A 21,703-nucleotide genomic window follows, 5' to 3' on the forward strand; every position below is an offset into this window, starting at 1 on the left:
ATAACAAATTTTTTAACTCTTGTTCTTTAATTATTTTAAGAGATATTTTTTTTTTAATCTGTTAATTGACAGATTGTATACAAAACTTCAGACCTTTTTTATCCTGAAGTTTGTTATGAATTAACTAAAATTCAGATATTTTAATCTGTCAAAAAAGAGTTTTACTGTTTTAATTCTGAAGATTAATTTTTTATTAATTTTTAAAAATGGAAGGTGATGAAAAAAGTAAGTAAAAAATAAAAAATACATTTTTAAAAAATTGAAAATCTTAAAATTTACTTTTTTCGCATATTTTAAACTTTATTATGTAAAAAATAATTATTCATCAAAAATTTTCAAACTAACCTAAATTTTTTTTAAAAAAAGTGAATAATTGTTAAATTTGACAAACACAATTTGAAAAATTGAGGTTTACTCGAAAAACAAAAAAATTTAATTTTTCAAATTCTAATAATAATAAAGATAATAATAATAAATATTTTTAATTCTTTTTTGCAGAAAGAAAACCAAAACAACAAAAACAATCTGGAAAGAAAAAAATTAAAACTGGTAACATATTAATAATTTAAAAAAATAATTCATTTTCTATATGTTTGACTTTTATATTTTGCATATTTATATTAAATTTCATATTTTAAATTTTTAGAATCACCTGAAAAAAATAAGCCAAGTGGAAGTAGGTCTCCAACGATTAATACCACTGAAGTGTCACGTCACCGTAACATTTTTTATAAAAATAATAATAATTAATAATAATTAATAAATAAATATTTATATAAAATAAATTCTTTTATAAATAAATATATTTGTAAATAAATAATTGTTCTTTAATAAACAAATATTTGTGGATAAACAATTGTTTATAAATAAACAAATATATTTATAAATAAACAAATATATAATCATGTCACCGTCACATTTTTTTATAATAAATAATAATTGTTGTTAATAATTAATTTTAATAAAATAAATATTCTTGTAATATTAAATTATAAACGAGCGTTAATAAATAAACAAATATTTGTAAACAAATATTTGCAAATAACAAATGTATTTATAAACAAAAATAATTGTTATCAAAACTAAATGTATAGACAAAAATAATCAATGTAAATCAATATGTAAAATTATTATATTTCATAAAGGTGTGATGTTCTTAATATTTAAAATTAGAAAAGACGATCTAAAAAAGCAGGAAATCTATTATGGAGTCACCACTACTAAAAGAAAAAGCAATAAAGATTTTTCGTGTCTGTGAGGTCCCGACATTGAATCTACCCATAGAGGCGAACTGGTCCCGCTGCGAGAAATACATTGGAAAATATTACTATATAATGGGAGCCCTTTCACTAACAAGGCAGTCCCAAATTATAAGCACGGAGTTCATTATAACGAGTGTAATAAACAGTTTTTAAAAATATACATCGAAGATACACAAATGTCATCATAGTTCACAAGTTAAAATTTTACATATTCAGAAGTTTTCGTCAGTTACGGTCTAGCCTAAAAAATACCTGTGTCAATAAGGTAATAAAACTTTTACGACTTAGAAGATATAATCTTAGGAGACCCGGTGTTCGAAAAAAGGAAAAACTAATTGAAGAGTCATTACAAAGTTTATTTAAAGGTAAATAATATGAATCTTTAAAAATAAGGATTGTTTGATTGTCTTATAATAATAATAATAATAATTGAGAACATTTAACATTTTTAAATAAATAATTTTCATATTGTATTTTTTTAAACATTCATTTAATAATCCTTTCCCCAACTTAGTTAATTTAACTAAGTTAAATTAAGGAATTAGAATAGGGAACAATTATAAGTTCAGCTTAGGTAAAATTAAAAATTATTTAAAATATGACATAACAGAAGGTTAGATATTTAAATTCATTTATTTATTTAACATTTTCAATTTTTGAATTGTACTTTAATTACTAATTAAATTTTTAATATATAATTTTGTTTTTTTACATTTTTAAATTTATTTGAAAAATCAGTGATTATTTATTAAAAATTAATTATTTCAAAAAAGCTGTTAAATTGTTTTTAAATGATTGAACTTTTAAATAATGCCACGCAGTTTTTAATATTAGGAAAATTATTATTCTTAATAATATATTAATAAATATATTTTTCTTTATTTAATAGAGTTAACAGCATCCGATGAGGAGATTTTGAATGCAGTCCTCGAATGGGAAAAAAAATGACAAGCATGTCAATATTGATTAAAAAGAAAAAAAAATATGATAAATTATATTTATTTTGAAAATATTAATTATTTATTAATAAAAAGATCATTTCATTTCTGACTTATTAAAAATATAATTTTATTTATAAATATAAATTGTTTAAATTTATTAACTTTATAAAAAAATTTTTTTTAATTTAAAAAAAATTTAATTAAAAAATTTGTAACAAAAATATTTTATCAATTAAATTAATCATAATTAATTTATTTCAATTAAATGAGTAATTTTTTATTTATTTATTTATTTACATATATATACGGGCAATGCCCTTTCGTACAAGTGTACTAAAGTATAAAAAAAAGAATTTAATTAAATTAAATTTTCTTGAAATTATTTCTAATTAATAATCAATAATAATCAATATTAACAATTTTTTCAAATTAATAATAATCAACAATAATAATTTGTTGAACGCTTAAATTTTAGGGAACTTATATTTTTTTGAAACATCATCATTAACATCATCATTGTTATTTATTTCTTTATAAATTCGTTTTATTCCTTTATTTAATAATACTTGATTCATATTTTCGTTGTTGACTTTTGTTATTTTATTTATTGAATCAATTTGCAAAGATGATGGTTCTAAATTAAAAATTTAAATATTGTAATATAATATATGAAAAAATTTCGAAACGTTAATAATGCAAACTCACTTTCAAAAATTATTCTACCGATTATTTCCAACTTGTCACCTTTTTTGAAAATATTTTTGGCAAAATTATCAATAGAAGAAATTCTAATTTCTAATTTGTAATTGCTATCTGTAATGGATGCAACCAAAATTTTCTTTCCTTTTTCTGTAGTTTCACATAAATTTGTTTTTAAATACCCTTCTATTTTTAAACAAATTAATGTATTTCAATTCACAAATTAGTGTATTAACAAATTAACTCATCACAAATATAATGATTTAATGAATAATGAATACTAAATTCCTGAAGTTAATTAATAAAAAAATTATCTAAATAATTTTTATTTTATTTATAAACAAATTTATTTATTTTTAGTTTGTTCGTTTAAAATTTTCTTTTTTGGTTTATTGCATATTTGAAGACAATAAGAAAATCTTGCAAAATATATTGGAATTGGTCTCAGGAAACTTTTTCTTCAAATAATTTTACCCACAGAAAAGCAAAATAAAATACATTTTAATTTTGAAAAATAAAATCAAGGTGAAAAAATTTTTATAAACAAAATATTTAAACAAAAAGATTTTTTTTTAAATAATAAAAATAGTCTTACTTATCAGTTCACGTGATTTTAGTTTTCCTAGATCTTGAAATTGATAAGAATTTGGGAGAATTTCACTAGGTAAATGATCAGCTTTAATTGTTTTTATAAATGTAATTATCGTATTTGATTGAATGCATAATTGATAATGTACATTTCCTTCGTTTGAAAAAGAAAAGTTTTTTTTTGCTATTGCTGCGTCAATGTGTACAATCTATTTAATTAGTAAAATTTGATTATTTTACTCATTATTTTTATTTTCTTTATTTATCAATTAAAAAAATTTTTGAAGTCATTTTTGTAAATATGATATCTTACATTGTTAGGTCGAATTAAATTACTTACTCTTGGAATTTGTTCGTTCCAAGCCTTCACCAAAATGCGACAACCAATTCTATTGCTCAAAATAAATGTTACTAATTTACAACGTTTTTCATTTCCTACAATTTCAGGTCCTGTCACGGATTCAATAATTCCAATCAATTCGCTAAAACGAAAATATTATTTATATATATTTTTAATTATATAAAAATGTTGTGGAAATTAGAAATTAATAAGATTATTAATAATAATTTAAAATAATTAGTACTGAATTAATACGAACACTGTTGTATCGAAAATTACAACACTTCTCATCATTTTATTCGAAGATAATTCTATTTCTCCTGATTCGATTACGTTTGCAAAATCAGACATATTTATAATTGATAATTATTAATATTGTAATATTTAATTTATTAATTTAATTTATTTATTAATATTTAATATTTAATTTTTCACACAACTAATCAAATTGATTACTTTTTTTTATCACTAATGAAAAAATTGATTTGAATGTCAATTTAATTGGCAAAGATCAGGTCATCACTCAAATTTTTTTGAAGTTGGTTATGCATTTCTATTTTTTCATATGTTTCATAAAAACATATGTTTTACACTTTTGTTTGCAAATTAAAGTGACAGATTTTTGAAAATTTGGAGTAAAAAAATGGAGGAAAAAATAAAAGCTTCTGAAAATATGAATGAAGTAGAGTTTACATCGAACGAAGAATTTCATTCAATTGAAATTAACGATTTAAGTGTGTAAGTATTAATTATATATATATATATTTATGTTATTATTTCAGTAAATGTTATTCATTATTATTTTATATAGAAAAATAACTGTAAAATATACTTATTTTCTTATTTTATTAGAAAATAAAAGTATTATATAAAAAATTATAAATTATTTGCAGTGAAGCGGTTGGTTATATAGACAAAATTCGATCAGCGGTGGATCAAAAAGGTACTCAAGTAATGTCACTTGTCATTAATAACCAAAATGGTTCAAGATGTCATGTTACAGCTTGGGGCAGTGACAATATTAAAAAAATTATTTCTGTCGAACAGAAAAATGTAAGTATTCAAGTCGTAATTTTGAAGTATTTTGATTGACAAAATAAAATTCAAAAATTGATCCAGGGTGGCCACTATTTTTAGAATTTTTGCCTCCCGGTTTTCTTCCGGTAGAAATTAGTGATTTTTTCTGTATATTGAAATAAAATATATAACAAATTTTATTAAGTATAGTAGACATTTTAGTAAACATTTTTCAATTTAGAGAAAACGTGTAAAAATGGGAAATATTGATACAAAAAATAATATACTTCTGAAAATATTATTCAGTCTTTAAGAAATGTATTTCAAATTTTAGTAATTATACAAAATCTTTATACTGAGATTCAATATATTTTATATCATTTTTTTCCAGTTTTTTCTCATAACTTTTACACTTTTAGTCCTAGAAAAAATTTCCTAAACGTTTTTTGCTCAGAAAATATTGAAGTTTCAGAAAAAAAAATTAATTTTGAAAAATTAAAATTTTTGTATTTATTTATTTAAAAAATAAAATTTGTTTTTAATTTTTAAACTTATTATTGGGCTCCGTTTACTTAGCGGGGGTTTCCTACCTTCTCGGCACGGTATTTTTCAGTTTTTCTCTAAATAACATTTTATAATTAATTTACGATTTTTAGTATTACTTTTTTTTATTTTTTTTTATTATTCTTTTTTTGACACAGAATTAGATTAGATGTAGTATAGAAAAAATCTGAGGATATACCCTTCAATCTCAAGTGGAATTGCTCATATATTTTACATAATTAACACGAAATTTTAGATGGTTAAAAGTTAAACAATTTTCGAACAATTGCGCGAATCACAAAACACATAAAATCTCCCGGATGAATTTTTCAGTCCCGGTTTTCTCCCGATTCTCCCGGTTGAAGAATATTAAAAAAAAATTATGTCGATCTAATGTGTGCTACGAGGGTTAATATAAATTAATTAAAATTACAGATTATAAGCATTGAAGGCGCCAAAGCAGCGAAATTTAATAACCCCAATTTAAATGATGGCAACCTTAATTACTATTTAGAAATTCAGGAAAATAAAATTATGAAAAATTTTAAAAATTCAAAAATTGATTATGTTCTCCCAATATGCGAACCAAAAAAAATAACATTTAAGGATATCGTGAATGAACGAAATAACCTTGTCCGTAAGTAACCATTGTTTTATTCATTCACTTTTTAAATTATTTAAATAAAAAAATTAAATTATTATTATTATTATTATTATTATTTAATTGATAGGTATTGAGGGATACATAAAAAATCAAATTAGACTATTAATAAATTATACAAAAAATAATGAAATTATTCAGCATGGATGCGGTCCCGAATAAAAATTAAAGTCGCCATTATATAGGACCTATGACGGTTGGCCTACCTGGCGACATAGGCCTGCGACTTTTTTTTGACATACTGTCTACATAGAAATGTAACGCTTGGCTACATACGGTGTACATAGGCCACGAGATGTAGGACCTATGTAGGACTTTTATACTAGCTTGTATATAGGCCAGATGATGTAGGATCTACACAAGAATGTAACGCTTGGCTACATCCAATCTACGTAGGCTAACATACGTAGAGCCTACATTGAAAGGCATATTTTCATTAATTAATAATTAAATTATTATTTAAAAAATCAGGAAAATTAGTAGTTTATTTCAATATAATCTAAACAATATAAATTCAATAAAAAAAAAGTACCTTTCATATTTTTGCGGGATTTTCCTATACAATGGTAGGTGAGATTTGAGCCCTCTACTCTATAGTGTTGTGTGTGCAATTGGGTCTGGGGAGGGGAGCCTACAACCATTGGGAGCGGCGCCTTAACGCGCTCGACCAAGGGAGGCTATGAAGGTTCCGTACAAAGTTAAGAAATAAGTGGAGTAGCGTAGATGTTCTCTTACAAAGCAACGCAGTAGAACTATTATAAGTATAGCGCTATATAGTCACAATAAAATACAGCAAGTACACAAGTACTTTATATTGAATTAATATTGATTTATATTAAAAATGGATAACAAAATTTTATATTAGTATTATTTGTTTACAAATAAAATAATTATTATGCATTAAAAATTATGACAATTATATAATGTCATTATGAAACAAAAATCTTGTTTTTCACGTATAATTATTATTTTAAATAATATTAAAACGTAAAATGACTTAAATGTTCAATAATATCAAACATGCAGAGTATCAATTTGTAATTTTTAATAAATCCAAATTTAATAAATTAATAATAATAATAAAATAATAATAATAAATTAATAATTTAATAAATAAATAATAAATTTAATAAATAATTTTTAATATAATTTGAAATTTTAAAATAAGTGACTCAAAAATATTTCTAATATAAGCACCTATATAAAAAGACCTATTCTACATAAAATATGTTATGTCCTACGACCTACATTGAATGACCTGCAGGAAAACAATCTCAATCCTATGTCATGTGTCTTATAAAAATCCTACATAAACAAGCCTGCGTATATGCTATGTAGTTATTACATTTTAAGGCCTATATAGAAATGCAGATATTTTTTCTACATAGAATGTATGTTAAAAGGCCTATACAGATCCTACATCGAAAGGCCTAAATAAATTCTACATAGTTTTGATATCAAATGGCCTACGTAGAAAGGCCTATGCATTTCAAACCTAGAATGTATGTTAGAAAGCCTATGTAGAATCTACATCAAAAGGCCTACATAATTTCTACATAGTTTTGATATCACATGGCCTATGTAGAAAGGCCTATGCATTTATTATCTAGAATGTATGTCAAAAAGCCTATGTAGAATCTACATCAAACGGCCTACATAAATTCTACATAGTTTTGATATCAAATGGCCTATGTAGAAAGGCCTATGCATTTATTATGTAGAATGTATGTCAAAAGGCCTATGTAGAATCTACATCAAAAGGCCTACATAAATTCTACATAGTTTTGATATCAAATGGCCTATGTAGAAAGGCCTATGCATTTATTATGTAGAATGTATGTCAAAAGGCCTATGTAGAATCTACATCAAAAGGCCTACATAAATTCTACATAGTTTTGATATCAAATGGCCTATGTAGAAAGGCCTATGCATTTATTATGTAGAATGTATGTCAAAAGGCCTATGTAGAATCTACATCAAAAGGTTACATAGATTCTACATAGGTTTGAAATCAAATGACCTATATAGAAAGGCCTATATATTCCCTACCTAGACTGTATATCAAAAGGCCTATGTACACTGTAAAAAATATTCACGTTTTAAAATGAGTACTTTTTGAAATCTGATCGATTATAATACTGCTGGAGTCTATTTTAGCACACAAATGTGGTATCAATATCCTTTTCAATGCAGGATGAAAATTATTCCAAAAGGCGGTATTAATATAATAGCTGTAGCAGTACTGCCATCTTAAATTATAGCGCCAAATTTTGAAAAATCAAAGATGTAATTAATTTCATTAAATAATAATTAATATATTATTTATTTGAAAATTACTAAATATTTATACTGGTCTTAAAAAGTATTTAATGTTGACAAAATATTATAAGTTTAATTTTTTTATTTATTCAATTTACTTAAATAAGCTGAATTATTTTTTTACATTTACCGCAATGTTTTGTAACAAAAAAGAATTACACTTCAAAAAATTCAAATTGATTAATGAAATTATTATTAATAAATATTATACATAACGGAAAATTCGACAAATTATAATGAAAGAAGTAAATTTATTATTTATATTGATGAATACTTTATAAAAATCAACCTCGTCAATTACCGTATTGAAAATAACGTATATTCAGAGGTTATGTTACTCATTGTAACTAAAGCACATGCATTCAAGGGGAATGTTTTAACCTTTAGAGGGCCGGCAATTTTTCCCACAAATTAACATTTTTTTGTGCGAAAATTACAATTCTTACACAAAAAATTTGGAAAATGCAAACATCAGTAAAGGTCCTGTAAAGGTTAATTAGGGCGCTAAGCAATTTTTTTTCTTAAATCAAATTTATAATAGTTTAAATGTGTTTCTTTATCTACAATTATATCAAGTAATGTCGAAAATAATTTTTTCAAACATTTTTAAGAAGCTATAATACTTTAAGATAGTAAATAATAGTACTTTGAAAAAATTAATTTATAAGCTGAAGAAATATTATTATATGCAAGATAAACATATTCTATGCTAAAAGAACATATTCTATTCTTTTCATTAAAATTAACGGAAATATAAAAAGTCAAGGAAATATTAAAATCACATAAGGAAAAATATATTTTGTTTTATTATAATACTACCCATTGGGTAGTATTATGGAGTCATAGCGATATAACCATTTATTTTTATTTATAAAGAATGATTTTTCTTTTAGTAATAATGAAATCAGTAATAAATATTTACAAATCGAAATCATTTTATAAATTGTTTTAAACACTGAAGTATATATTATTCTTTTTAAATTGTTAACAACAAGAGCGGTGGGAGAACTTATGTTCAAAAGAATAAAATAAAAAGTACTTATTTTGTTTTAAGAGTTACAATTTCTCTACTTTAAAATTATCGCAGTATATTGAAATAATAAAATCCTATTTTTATATGAAAGTAATAATTGAACAGCAACGTTAGTGGTGTTGAAATTCAATTAAAAAATTAACAGTTTTCGGTGCTAAATTAATAAAGTATCAACGAAACCAGGATGTTGTACATTAGGCGTAAATTGAGGTAATGTTTGACTTTAACGAATGTAGTCCATTAATTCGATTAAGAAATTGTATAAAAACAAAGTTTTATACAATATTATAAAATAAAATAAAAATAATCAGTCTTATAAAATCGAGATCAGTAACCGTCAGGAAAATTACACAACATAAATATATTAACAGAATTCAATACGAAATGACGATGAAACGAAAAGTAAAGGTTCCGATTTAAAATTTATAGGCGACTATGAAATTCTCGCAGTAGACAGAAGCTTTGTAACTGATAAAGCTTTTGCCAAAGTTTGCCCCAATAGTCTACTCGAATCTTTCCTAAATAAGCACGCAGATATAAACAACAGTGGGTGCTTCTGCGTTGAATGAAATTGAATATTGAATACCCAATAAATTGCCATCATTTCAATTAAAGCTTCCATTGGTTCATTATTGAACATAGCAATCCCATCAACATAGCCAAATAATTTAAGCTTATCGTCATCAGCATTCCCGACTGCACTTAAAAAAGGTGGTTCATTTTTCTGAGGAGTAAGATTATCCAGTGAAGTTCCAGGCTGTAATAGAATCAAATTGTTAAAATTTTTTATCAATTTTTTGCTTTGGATATATTATTTCTATTTCATTTTTTAATATTTTACTATGTTCTTACTTCTATAAATTATTAACTTTAATTTAAATAAATTGATTACAGATAACTACATTCTAAAAATATTTTTCAAATGTTTACTTTATGAATTATTAGCAAGTCCTTCCGATTTTCCTTATTTCTTATGGGAAATAATTTTGGCAGAGTAAGCAAAACGTGGACAGTTTGACCATTAACATCTATTCTAGATGTAGATGGCAGAAGAGTTAAAATTTTAGGAAGAGCTTCTATCCAATTTTTCCGTAAAGCAGATAAAGGAAGATTATAACTATCTGAAAATTCCCAAATGATCTGAAAAAAAGAATATCTAGAGTCAAATATTATCTTAAAATATTAATTAAAATGAAAAAAAAATTCTGTCAGAAAATTTTGTTTATAAATTTGTATTTCCAATGACCCTGCCACCTTAACGGTTTGATACACGGAAAGAAAGAAAAAGTAACTTTTAGTACTTTTATAGTAAAACCTAAACTGTCAGTAACTTCTGTGCATTTCTGTCAACTTGTACTATTCTGCCGTCCAAAGTAAAAAGATACATAAGCGACATTGTCGCTTAGGTCATAATTTCTATTGTATAAGCATAAGAAAAAGAACCTAATCGACAATGTCGCTTATGTATCTTTTTACTTTGGACGGCAGTATTTTCGAAGTAAATTTTTTATATGTTTGAAGTAAATGTTACTAATTTTTTACAAAAATGTGCTTCGAATGGAGTAAAATTTACTCGGAAAGTATTAAAAATTGACAGAAATGCGCAGAAATTCTTGACAGCTTAGGTTTTACTATGAAAGTAGTAAAAGTTACTCTATATTTTTCTCCGTGTAAAGTTTATCTTACCATTTCTGGTACTTTGAATGCTGGATATTTTTGCAGCATTTCTCCTGCAGTTAATTTTTTATTCTCCTTAGAACGACATTCCCTAGTTTGTTGGAGTGTTCTTCTAAGGATGTCCTTACTCCTATCCTTCCCCTTTCTAACTTCTCTTTCCATTATCTCTCTCTGCTCTTTTTGCCAGTCTAAATCAGAATTTTGTGAATTCGAATTCTTCTTTTTCTTCGATTTCTGTCTTTTAATGCAGTCTTTTAATGATTTTTCTACTCCCATCTACAAGTAATGTTTATTAATCTTGTTTGTTGTTAGACAAAGACACTGTAAATACATAATATAATGTATAGAAATATATTCTTACATATTCTATGCCGAAGACACCCTTTAATGAAGGAATTTTTTGAACTAGTGCGACAGCAACTTCAGTTACTTGGTCCTTATTTGTTTTCTCGTGTTGTATCATATTTGAAGCGACGGTCCTTATGATTTCGGATTGCTCTTTGTAGTCAATCAGACCCGAATTAATAGATTTCATTAAGTTTGGGCGAAATATGTCCGGAATTAAAAATTCAAGAGTAACCTGTGGATTAAATATTTTTTATTTTAGATTTGTAGGAACATCAAAATGTTTTATAGAAAATCAAAGAAGGTTTGAAAAATGTTATTTAATAGACAAAGAGGCACGAAAATTATTAGGGGAGAATTTATAGTGAATTTTAATTTAGTCTCGGGACGTTTTAATATCCAAATAAATAAGTTTTATTAAATATTCTTATATATTGGAGGATGATATTTACCTGCTGCTGACACTGAATGCAAGTGTGATTTCGAGGTGGAGAGAAATTATTGTTTCTTTCAACTCCACTTAATGTACTAGGTGAATTATTAGGAGGAGGAAGTTCTACTTCATTTGAAGGACCAGCAATTTCTGGTTCACTTCTGCTTACATTGTCTCGATCAACGATTACTGCTGAGTTATTTTCATCTGCAATAGAGAAATGTGAAAACATTGTAATACCTATATTGTAATATTTCAAATATTCCAATTCACAAACAAATGTTGCCAATCATCAGTAAATTACTTTTCACACGATGATGCTTTTTGTATATTACTTTATATTGTTTTATTATTAATATAATTAATAATAAAATATAATTTATATAATCTTGATACCTATTCGTTTATGATGTACAGGCAAACATCCACAATATATGCAGTTATAGCCAATGTCTGGAAGCCATTCATATTCCAGGCAGTCTGAATGTTCAACACAAGCACCTCTTAATGTATTTCGGAAATCTCTTCCACACACACTCATTGTTTGAAAATCTGTAAAATATGTAAAATCTGTAAAAATATGTAAAATATCGAATGTAGTTTAATATAAATATTATGTGAAAGAAAATGAAGTTTTTATTTAAGACCACAACAATTTTTCTTACAAAATAAAACTTTTTTCAAAATAACACAAATTTACGAACCTTTTTAATTTAAAAAATATTAAGACGCAGTAATTTAATGTAAATCACAAAAATTCTGCTTTACAATTAAAAAAATGTCTTCTTCGGAAATGTGACTGTGATACACATTGGGTGAAATGAGGTCTCTAAACGTGAATTTAACATAATTGTTTTCTTCAGTTACCACTCTATAAGCCATTAGTCGAACATTATGTTCGACTGTTTCGACAAATCGGCATATAAAAACTGGCAAATTATCTTCAATAACAATATTGAATAATTCAGCAAATAGTGGCAAGAAATTTTGATCGTTGTACCCTACTGGAATGTAACACTTCCTGGCGGTATATTTTGTTCCATTATATCTAACCCATGAAACCAATGTTAGTGTTGGGTTATCTGGATATAAATGTTGAAATGGTAAGGTCTCGGTCAATCTTACTTTTCTTGGTCCAGTCACAACCTCTTTCAGTAATGTATGCGTCATTTGGAAAGTTTGGTTCACTTGATGCCAATTCGCTAATGTGAAAGCAAGATTTTTTGCATTGTGAACACATTTTGCTTTGTTCTTCAATAAAGCATGTTTGGCTTCTACTTTCATGCACCAAAATTGAACTAGTGAACCAAATTTTACATAATCGCGAGGAAAATGAGTCATATAATGCTGTTTTGGTGTGAATTTTTTTCCTTCTTCATTTTGGAAAGGCTCATTTTCATCACCAGAATCATTTTCGTTGCCAATATTTTCAATCGCAATATCACCGTCAATATGCATAACCTCATTTTCCATATTTTCCGCAACGTTCATATTTTCCATATTTTCCGCAACGTTCATATTTTCGTCGGAGTACAACCTTTTAAAATCGGTAAGGTATTCTGCTATACACATAGCTAAGTAGTCGATCATTCCTCTATTAATCGAATGCCCCATTACAATAGACGAGACTTCTAATAATTTTGAGAAATTGTGAGTATACTCACAATCTTCGTCTACTATACTTCTCAAAATAAGTGGTAATATTACTGCTAAAAGCCATGTTTGTGATGCAGATTGGTGGAAATTGTTTGTTAAATGCTGCATTTTAATTACAGACGGTTTGCACAACAATTCAGTATAGCCGTAATCAAAATTCTGCAGTTTATCGTTTAATTCATCAAGTGTAATTCTTTGATCTATAAGGCACATTTTTCGCAAATAAAGCTGAATTGTTCTATGAAAAACACCTTCTAAAATAGTGTGCATAACATCTGGAGGAATATTAACAACAGGACTAAAGTTTTCAATTTGGTTTAAGATTGTATCTCGATTAATGCCGTAAAGTTTCGAAAGTCTTATCTTTTCTGCGCCAACAGCGTGTTCAATTTCATAAACTTGACGTAAATAACTTTCTGGAGTTCTAATTAAATTAACATTCTCGGTTGTTAATGTTCGTACATCATGTAAATTAGCTTCGCAGGAAATACAAGGATGTTGCGCAGTAAAACCTTCTTTAAATCCTGATATCTTATGCTGACCAAGATTATCTGCACAGATTGCAAATAGGTTTGCACGAATTATATCCCCATTTTCAATCTCAATACCATTTGCCAAACCTTGAATATTTTCAACAATTGGTGCAAGAATGGCATCCATGCCGTACCTTTGGATGTCTTCGCTTTTAACAATTCCAGCCAGATTCATAAATTTTAAATTGGATCTGTACATTGGATGTATATTTCCCAAAGTCCAATATATCATTCCTAAGTTGTGTTTAGGACCAGCTTTAGAACCAATTGGGTTGCACATCTGGGCTTCGTCAAATCCAAGAATAATTCTAAATGCATCCCTATATTGAGCAAAGAAGGCATTTTGGAAAAAGATAAGACCATCTTCGTCAGATGACAATAAGTTATCTCGAGGAATATGCTGCTGAAGGACATCTCTAAACTCAGGATGTCTTATCCATTGTTTAAGAACGTCGGCAATTGGAACAATCATCATTTCGTCCTTATGTAATTTTGTAGGACGGTCATTCCCACAGGTGCCGGTTCCATGTCTGATAAACCTCCTGCCCAATTCATACCTTTGAGGCTTTATCATTGAGAATGCATGTTCGAAATATTTATCCTGCTTATGCTTCGTATCCAAATTTTGAGTACAGTTAATTAAATTGAGTTCTTCCTGGATATTAACAAATTCTCGTAACTCTATACCATTCTGCTCCAAAACTTCCTCAACGTGATGTAAAGTAGTTCTTACATAAGTAGAAACTACTTCTCGTAAATTGAGTAAAATCTGGTCAATATTTGGTTGCCTCAAATTGGATGACGCCCTTAGTCGTAATATAAACGTGCCAATGGCTCTCTTCAAAACGTTGTCTTCGAAATCTACGTCAACTTCCTCCAATTCTTCTTCAGAATCCTCGTCTGAATCGAAGTTATAGAAAAAATTGTCCATCGTCCTTACAACTTGAGGTGGTCAGTAAAAGAACGTTAACATGGACAGACCTTCAAAACGCCATAAATTTTCATTCATATTTTTCTTAAAGTTATCCTTTGCCAATTTAAAATTTTCAATTTACCAGTCATTAAAAATAATTAGGAGATTACACAATACATTTCTGGTCTCAAAGACTCAAAAACAATTAAAAAAAATAATAGCGAAATTTTAGTTCATAAAAGTTTACATTATTTTAGGAGTGCTGATTTATTTTTTGAAATTATGACATATTTAATATAATTAATTATTAAGAAAATTTAGAAAAGCACTTCATTTGTTCATATTTTTTTTGTTTCAATTCTTATTTTTGAAGAGAAAGAAAATTTGAACATTAGGTTCAAATCTCTTTGACAATTTATTCTATATTTTTTACAGTTCTAAGCAATGAATTATTTATATTTTAAAAAGTGTAAACTTTCACAATTATTTTTTTTAAATAGCCTCAAAAAAAATTTAAATTCATCTACAACGTAAATTTCGATGTCCCTTTAGTATTTATAAACACATACTTTTAAACTTAACAAATTATGTCGCTTTCAAAAAATATAAATGTATGAAACCTTTTAATCTAGTTCACTTCTTCAAGACACTGTTACCAGAGACAGAGAATTGAAATATAACTTTAAAACGACAAATTGCAATGCAAATGATGATAAATAAAAATGAAAAATCTCTTTAATGTGAAAATAATTGAACAAGCCTTGCAAACACAGGCTCGGATCGACTTTGAGGCACAAAAAAAATCGATTAAAGATACTAAAAAGTCGATGACTTTATTCAGTATTGTTACCCGAATTTCATTATATTTCTCTGACCCATTACTGATTTCTGAATTCAAAATTGAAAATGTTGATTATTTTATTTTTTCAAATTTTCAAATCTTGAAAAATTATGATAAAAAAATTATAAGAATTAGTTTTTTAGAAATATTGGAATGAAAATTATGGAAAATAATTAAATTTGTTAAACTAATTTTTGGACAATTTGAAAGCTTATCAATTTTTTGAAGAATCATTTTAAAAATTTGGAAAATTTCTAAAAAAAATTGAATTGAATTTTAAAAAAATTATAATGAAAACTTTCAAAGAATTATTTTTAAAAAAAAATGTAAAACAATTTTATGAAGTTAATTTTCAAAATTTTCAATTAAAATTCCTCAAAACTTATTTTTTATAAATTTTAATGAAACACTTATCACTTATTATCAAATTTTACAAAATTTCAATTGTTAAAATTTTTTTTAATTATACACTACCGTCCGAAATTGTGCGAACTCTGCTTTTTCAACAACTATAAAACTGTTCAAATCTTCAAAAATATTAAATCTAAAATTTTTTCCTCTTTATTTTATTAAAGCTAATAAAATTCTGAAAGAAATGACACCTTGACAAAGAGAATATGTTAATTTTTCAATTAGATATCTAAGAAAAACCCAATTTTCAATGTTTTTACAATTTTTTTTGTTTCTCTGGCAAAAATTAATATTTTTAAACGTTCTTAGGCTCATTGAAATCGTATTTTGTTATGCAATTCAAATTATATAAAACAATTCATGTACACATTCTTCGCTAGCGTATGCAAACCCTGAAAGTTGGCTCATAAAATGTCAAAAAATTGTGATTAATATTTATATGACAAAAAATGATCAGTAAAATGTATAAATCTTAAATTTACTTACATAAATCAGAGAAGTTTAGAATGATATATTTACTTGATTTTTAAACATTATATTTTATTGTAGAATTAAATTTAAATTTTTTGACATTTTATGAGCCAACTTTCACGGTTTGCATACGCTAGGGAAGAATGTGTACATGAATTGTTTTATATAATTTGAATTGCATAACAAAATACGATTTCAATGAGCCTAAGAACGTTTAAAAATATTAATTTTTGCCAGAGAAATAAAAAAAATAGTAAAAACATTGAAAATTGGGTTTTTCTTAGATATCTAATTGAAAAATTAACATATTCTCTTTGTCAAGGTGTCATTTCTTTCAGAATTTTATTAGCTTTAATAAAATAAAGAGGAAAAAATTTTAGATTTAATATTTTTGAAGATTTGAACAGTTTTATAGTTGTTGAAAAAGCAGAGTTCGCACAATTTCGGACGGTAGTGTATATTTCAAAAATTTAATTAAAACACTTAAAAAAATTGTTATTTTGATTAAAATTTTACGAAATTTTAATTATTTTAAAATTTTTGAGTTAAGTATATAGTTATTTCAATACTTTAATTATCTTAAAAAAATTATTAAAAAATAATTGTTGAATGAGTTGACTACATTCATAAATCGTATATATATATATATATATATATATATATAGTTATTTAGTATAGAAATAAAAATAAGTTGCACTTTATACTAGAAAAGAACTATTTTGTTGGAAAATTTAGAAAAAAAGTCGAAAAAGTCGCAGTTTTTGAAAGTAAGTCGTAAAAAGTTTCATTTATTAAAAATAGTCTAAAAAAGTTGAAAAAGTCGTACTATCCGAGGCCTGCAAACATAATATGTCAACGTAAACTTTTAAAAAATCGTAATATTGTTTACCCTAAATCAAATATACTTTTTATAAAGCATTAAAAATATTAATGTTTTAAATAATTAAAAAACTAAAAATTAATTAGTTTGTTGTTAAAAATTGTTGAACATATAAGTTTTTATTGATTGTTTTTCGAGATTTCCAAGAGTTCAATATTTTATATAAATGAATAATAAATAAATAAATTTTTCGAATATTTAATTTAATGTACTTTTATACATAGTTGACAATATTAGGAAATTTTAAAATTGAAAGATAATCAATTTATAGAAAAAGTTATTTGAATGTTATCCACAATTGATAGCTTAAAAATAAACCTTTAAAATTAGGAAATTTTTAATATAAATTTAATTATAAATTATTTATTTATTATTATTTATTTTATGATTCTGATTTATTATTATTTACCACAAATTTAATTCATATTTAAATTTAGGAACATAAATATAAGAAAAATACCTTCGTTAATTATTCTGTGACGTCCACTTCTTTATTAAAAATATTCCTTATCAGGAAATTACGTTGCAATGCGTCGACCTTCAATTTATACCTGTCAACCAAAATCTGTAAAAAATTATAGACATTTGGTATTTTTGCCGATTTGCAGTGAGGTTAACAAAGATGTATTTTTGTACATACGTCACTCTGTACAAGGAAAGGGAACCTTATTGCCAGGCCTGCTTATGGCACATTTGCGAAAACTATAAACAAAAGATAAAGATATTTGTAGAAAATTATTTATAAATATTACACTTTTAATTAAAAAAATTCTTATTCTTGGTTTTTTACTACACTGTAACATTCCTCACAATTGTATTTAGATTACATTTTTAGGTTAGGAATTTTAAAGAATGAAAGAAATTATCACAAGTATTAAGTTTCTACAGTGACACACTACTCTAATTATTGATTCGAATAACTTTTCATAATCGTATTAAAAAAGAAACGTTTGTTTTACTTGCCAGTTGAAATCTAAATCTTTCCTTTCGAAAAAAACTTGATGTTACCACAATCAATATATTTTCACTTTCCTTACTTTATGGCGCGAACGATAAATCGCCTGAAACTCACAAGTGATGAATTTGCTGTGTCGTATAAGTAAAAAGTAAATTTGATTGGCCCTTGTGAAAATTCCAATCAAATGACGAACCAATAAAATTTTGCGATACGCTTCTTCTAATATATGCTTTATGTTTGCGAATTTATTGTGCGTTAGCCTTCATTGTTTGACATTTTCAGAATAAAGGTTTAGTCCCATATCGGCGTGAAAGAGAAAAACTTTTAGCCAATAAAACCTTTCGCTTAAATGGAAATCATTCTAATGAATAATTTTCATTGGCTCAACGTTAATCGTTTCTTGGTGCCATGGCATTAACCCTTCAAAAAAGTAAATACACATAATAATATCAGGAATATTTATATTCATTGTAATATAAATAAACTTACCTTACAATACAATTATAATTAAAAACTTTTCTTTGTTATTTTAGTATATAACACGTGTGTATATCACGTTATACGTGTATATTTATTAAAAATGTGATGTTCTATTTTAAGACAAGAACAAATATTATATAAATATAATTTTTATTCATATTTAATATTTATATAATAACTTTATTATAAGACATTAATTACGAACAATTTGGCCAGTACTTTGCATTAGTACGAAATTAATACCACTTGTAGTATTATAATCAAATTATTATCATATACTGTGCTATAATAATACAACTAGGGACTATTTTCAGTGAGTACTATTTTAATACCAAAATAGGGTACTAATTTAAAACTTTTTTTTTACAGTGTAGATGGCCGTCTTAAATTCTATACAGATGTGATGTAAGATTTACATCTGCCGTCTTAAATTTTTATTCGGGGTGCATTGAGTGATGGCACACTGAAAATTGAAATAAAAATTAAAAATTTTGAAACAGAAAATTCATTTTTTGAAAAAGGAGACCATGTGCAAGTAACAGGAATTATTAAATCTAGTAGTAATTATCATTTATAAACAAATAATATAATATTATAATATATCTAATATAATATCTAATAATAATAATAATAATAATATTTTCAGAAGAAGGATTGATGTATGTATTTGTCATCACAAAAAATTGACGACATAAAAATTATTAGCCAAAAAAAATGGATTTTAAAAAAATATTCCAGGGTTTTCACTCAATAGTTATGTAGTTATGTAGTTACATTATAAATAGTTCTTTAAATAAAATCGTTTTGATATCATTATTTTTTATTAGTTTTATTAATTTATTTTCAAATCTATCTGCTCACATTATTTTAAAATTTATGCCTAGATTATGTCTATGATTATGTCTATCTTTATAGACATAATTATTTATACATTTATACGTGTAGAATACAAAAAAATATAGTAAGCACGATTGGGGTTGATTATCATAGCGTTTTCAAGGAAAAACTGATAATTTTCGGTCTATGTGTTTTTATGTATTTCCATGCTCACATTACAGGAAAAATTAAACAAAATTGGAATTTTTCCATCGGCCTTCACACATTAATCCCCTCAAATTTTAGGATTAGGGGTACGGAACCCTCGGTTTTAATGCGAGTGTAACTCGCACTTGTCCGATTTTTTACTTTATTATCTATATTTTAGATAATAAGAAAAATTATGTTCCTAAGTTTTAATAAAATAAAAAAATGAAAATATTGACTTATGTTAAATAAATTATTTAACATTGAAAATAAATTATAATTTATATATAATTATTGTTTCTTTATTGTTCTGCTGCTCAAGTCTTCATTTTCCTCAGTCGCAACTTATCAAATCAATTTTATATTTATTTTCTCACGTTAAGTTTGCGTAATGGTTAGCGTGTTAGATTACGGAGCGTTAGGTTAGGGGGTTCGATCCCATGGAGCGTTAAATATTTTTCAAAATTTATGTAAGCGATTGCGTTAAATAATAATAGGTAGAGGTAAATATAAGGTCTCCAGTAATAAACAATGTGTTATAATTAATTCCGTATTTAATTTTTTTGCTTATAGTGTTGGTGTTACTATACATATTTGAAGTTGGGTCGACTTTGGGATTATTATTTGTCAGGCTAGAATTGTGCATTCTTCTGTTTTTGTTTGTTACAAGTTTTTGTTGCTTACTGATTCAATCAATTACTCATTACAACTGATTATAAGCCTGGATTACATTTTTCACTGATTGTTATTTTTGTCATAAAATATATAAGGTAATTCCCAGAAAAACTCTCATGGCTCTGGCAAGTTCATCCCTAAGTAGGGCAAATCCTTGCAAAACCGTTTCAAGCCATTACTAGGGCCTTGCCAGTTTGCCATGTCAGGCCCTTGCCAGAATCCAGGCGTACTGGGAAGGGCCTTGAGAGGCCCAGACCAAAATTTCTGCACGGGTAACTACACTGTAAAAAATTTTTTGGTTAAAATTCCCCAAAATTCTAGTGACGCAAATTTGAAGGACATTTTGTGGAAAATTCCCTAAAATTTTCTGGAGAAACTTTTCCCTAAAATTTTAGGGAATATTCTACAAATATTAGTGAATATTCCCAAAGATTAATATGAAATATTTACCAAAAAAGGTTGGTGATAGTTCCTAAAAATTTTTACAGTGTATCCTTGCCCCATTCTCCCCTATATATCGAATAGAATATGAGCGATTTAAAAATATTTAAATCAGAAAAAAAATCCTAAAGATGACCTTGTTTTTAAGCCATTTAAACTCTTATACCTCCTTAAGGGAGATCATTTTTCGACTATAGAGAGTTAATGCTATAAGAGAGTTAATATAATGTTAACTCACATTTGGAACTTCAAAATTTTTACTCCCAACTTTGGCTGCCAACTCTCGAAATTTTTTACTTTATAAGATTGTATATTATGATACGAATTTGTTTAAAAACAACACAACCTTTTTTCTGATTATATTTAAAAGCTCTAATCTGTTTGCTTATTAAATAATATTAAACATAATAATAAAAATAAATCAACGACCTAAGAAGATTATATAAGATTTGTCTGAATAAAACCAGATTTATACTTTTACTCATTATAATGTAATTTTTTTCAAGCTAAACTCCAGAGATTGACACTCAAAATGCAGTTCAGCATGGACGGCCATTACGACC

At 25.8% G+C, this 21,703-nt stretch overlaps 2 protein-coding genes across 3 annotated transcripts; both read right to left on the bottom strand.

Moving 5' to 3' along the window:
• Positions 1 to 9,353: 9,353 nt before the first annotated feature.
• On the bottom strand, positions 9,354 to 18,357 carry LOC127279923 (uncharacterized). 2 transcript variants are annotated; one of them, XM_051302579.1, is made up of 8 exons: positions 18,204 to 18,357; positions 18,024 to 18,128; positions 12,255 to 12,410; positions 11,878 to 12,065; positions 11,442 to 11,660; positions 11,090 to 11,356; positions 10,334 to 10,543; positions 9,354 to 10,160 (listed from the first exon to the last, which is right to left on the bottom strand). In XM_051302579.1, exons 3-8 carry the CDS (start codon positions 12,397 to 12,399, stop codon positions 9,837 to 9,839), a joined length of 1,353 nt encoding a protein of 450 aa, XP_051158536.1. In that variant the 5' UTR covers positions 12,400 to 12,410; positions 18,024 to 18,128; positions 18,204 to 18,357; the 3' UTR covers positions 9,354 to 9,836. The 2 variants fall into 2 exon arrangements, with proteins under 2 accessions (XP_051158536.1, XP_051158537.1); XM_051302580.1 differs by lacking the exons at positions 18,024 to 18,128; positions 18,204 to 18,357 and having other exon boundaries at positions 12,255 to 12,520.
• Positions 12,555 to 14,978, bottom strand: LOC127279936 (uncharacterized). Its single transcript, XM_051302596.1, has 2 exons — positions 12,659 to 14,978; positions 12,555 to 12,562 (listed from the first exon to the last, which is right to left on the bottom strand). The coding sequence occupies exons 1-2, from the start codon at positions 14,976 to 14,978 to the stop codon at positions 12,555 to 12,557; spliced, it is 2,328 nt and encodes a 775-aa protein (XP_051158553.1).
• Positions 18,358 to 21,703: the final 3,346 nt, after the last annotated feature.

The sequence above is a fragment of the Leptopilina boulardi genome, unplaced genomic scaffold, assembly GCF_019393585.1.
Source record: "Leptopilina boulardi isolate dan_hultmark-lab unplaced genomic scaffold, ZJU_Lbou_2.1 LbouV2_226, whole genome shotgun sequence".
Taxonomy (NCBI): domain Eukaryota; kingdom Metazoa; phylum Arthropoda; class Insecta; order Hymenoptera; family Figitidae; genus Leptopilina; species Leptopilina boulardi.

Bases quoted from the DNA above. Each gene is read 5' to 3' on its own strand.
- LOC127279923 (XM_051302579.1), bottom strand. From the start codon at position 12,399: ATGAGTGTGTGTGGAAGAGATTTCCGAAATACATTAAGAGGTGCTTGT. The intron at 11,357-11,441 runs GTAAGAATATAT...CATTACTTGTAG, and splicing joins GTGTCTTCGGCATAGAATAT to ATGGGAGTAGAAAAATCATT. The intron at 10,544-11,089 runs GTAAGATAAACT...TCTTTTTTTCAG, and splicing joins CATTCAAAGTACCAGAAATG to ATCATTTGGGAATTTTCAGA.
- LOC127279936 (XM_051302596.1), bottom strand. From the start codon at position 14,978: ATGGACAATTTTTTCTATAACTTCGATTCAGACGAGGATTCTGAAGAA.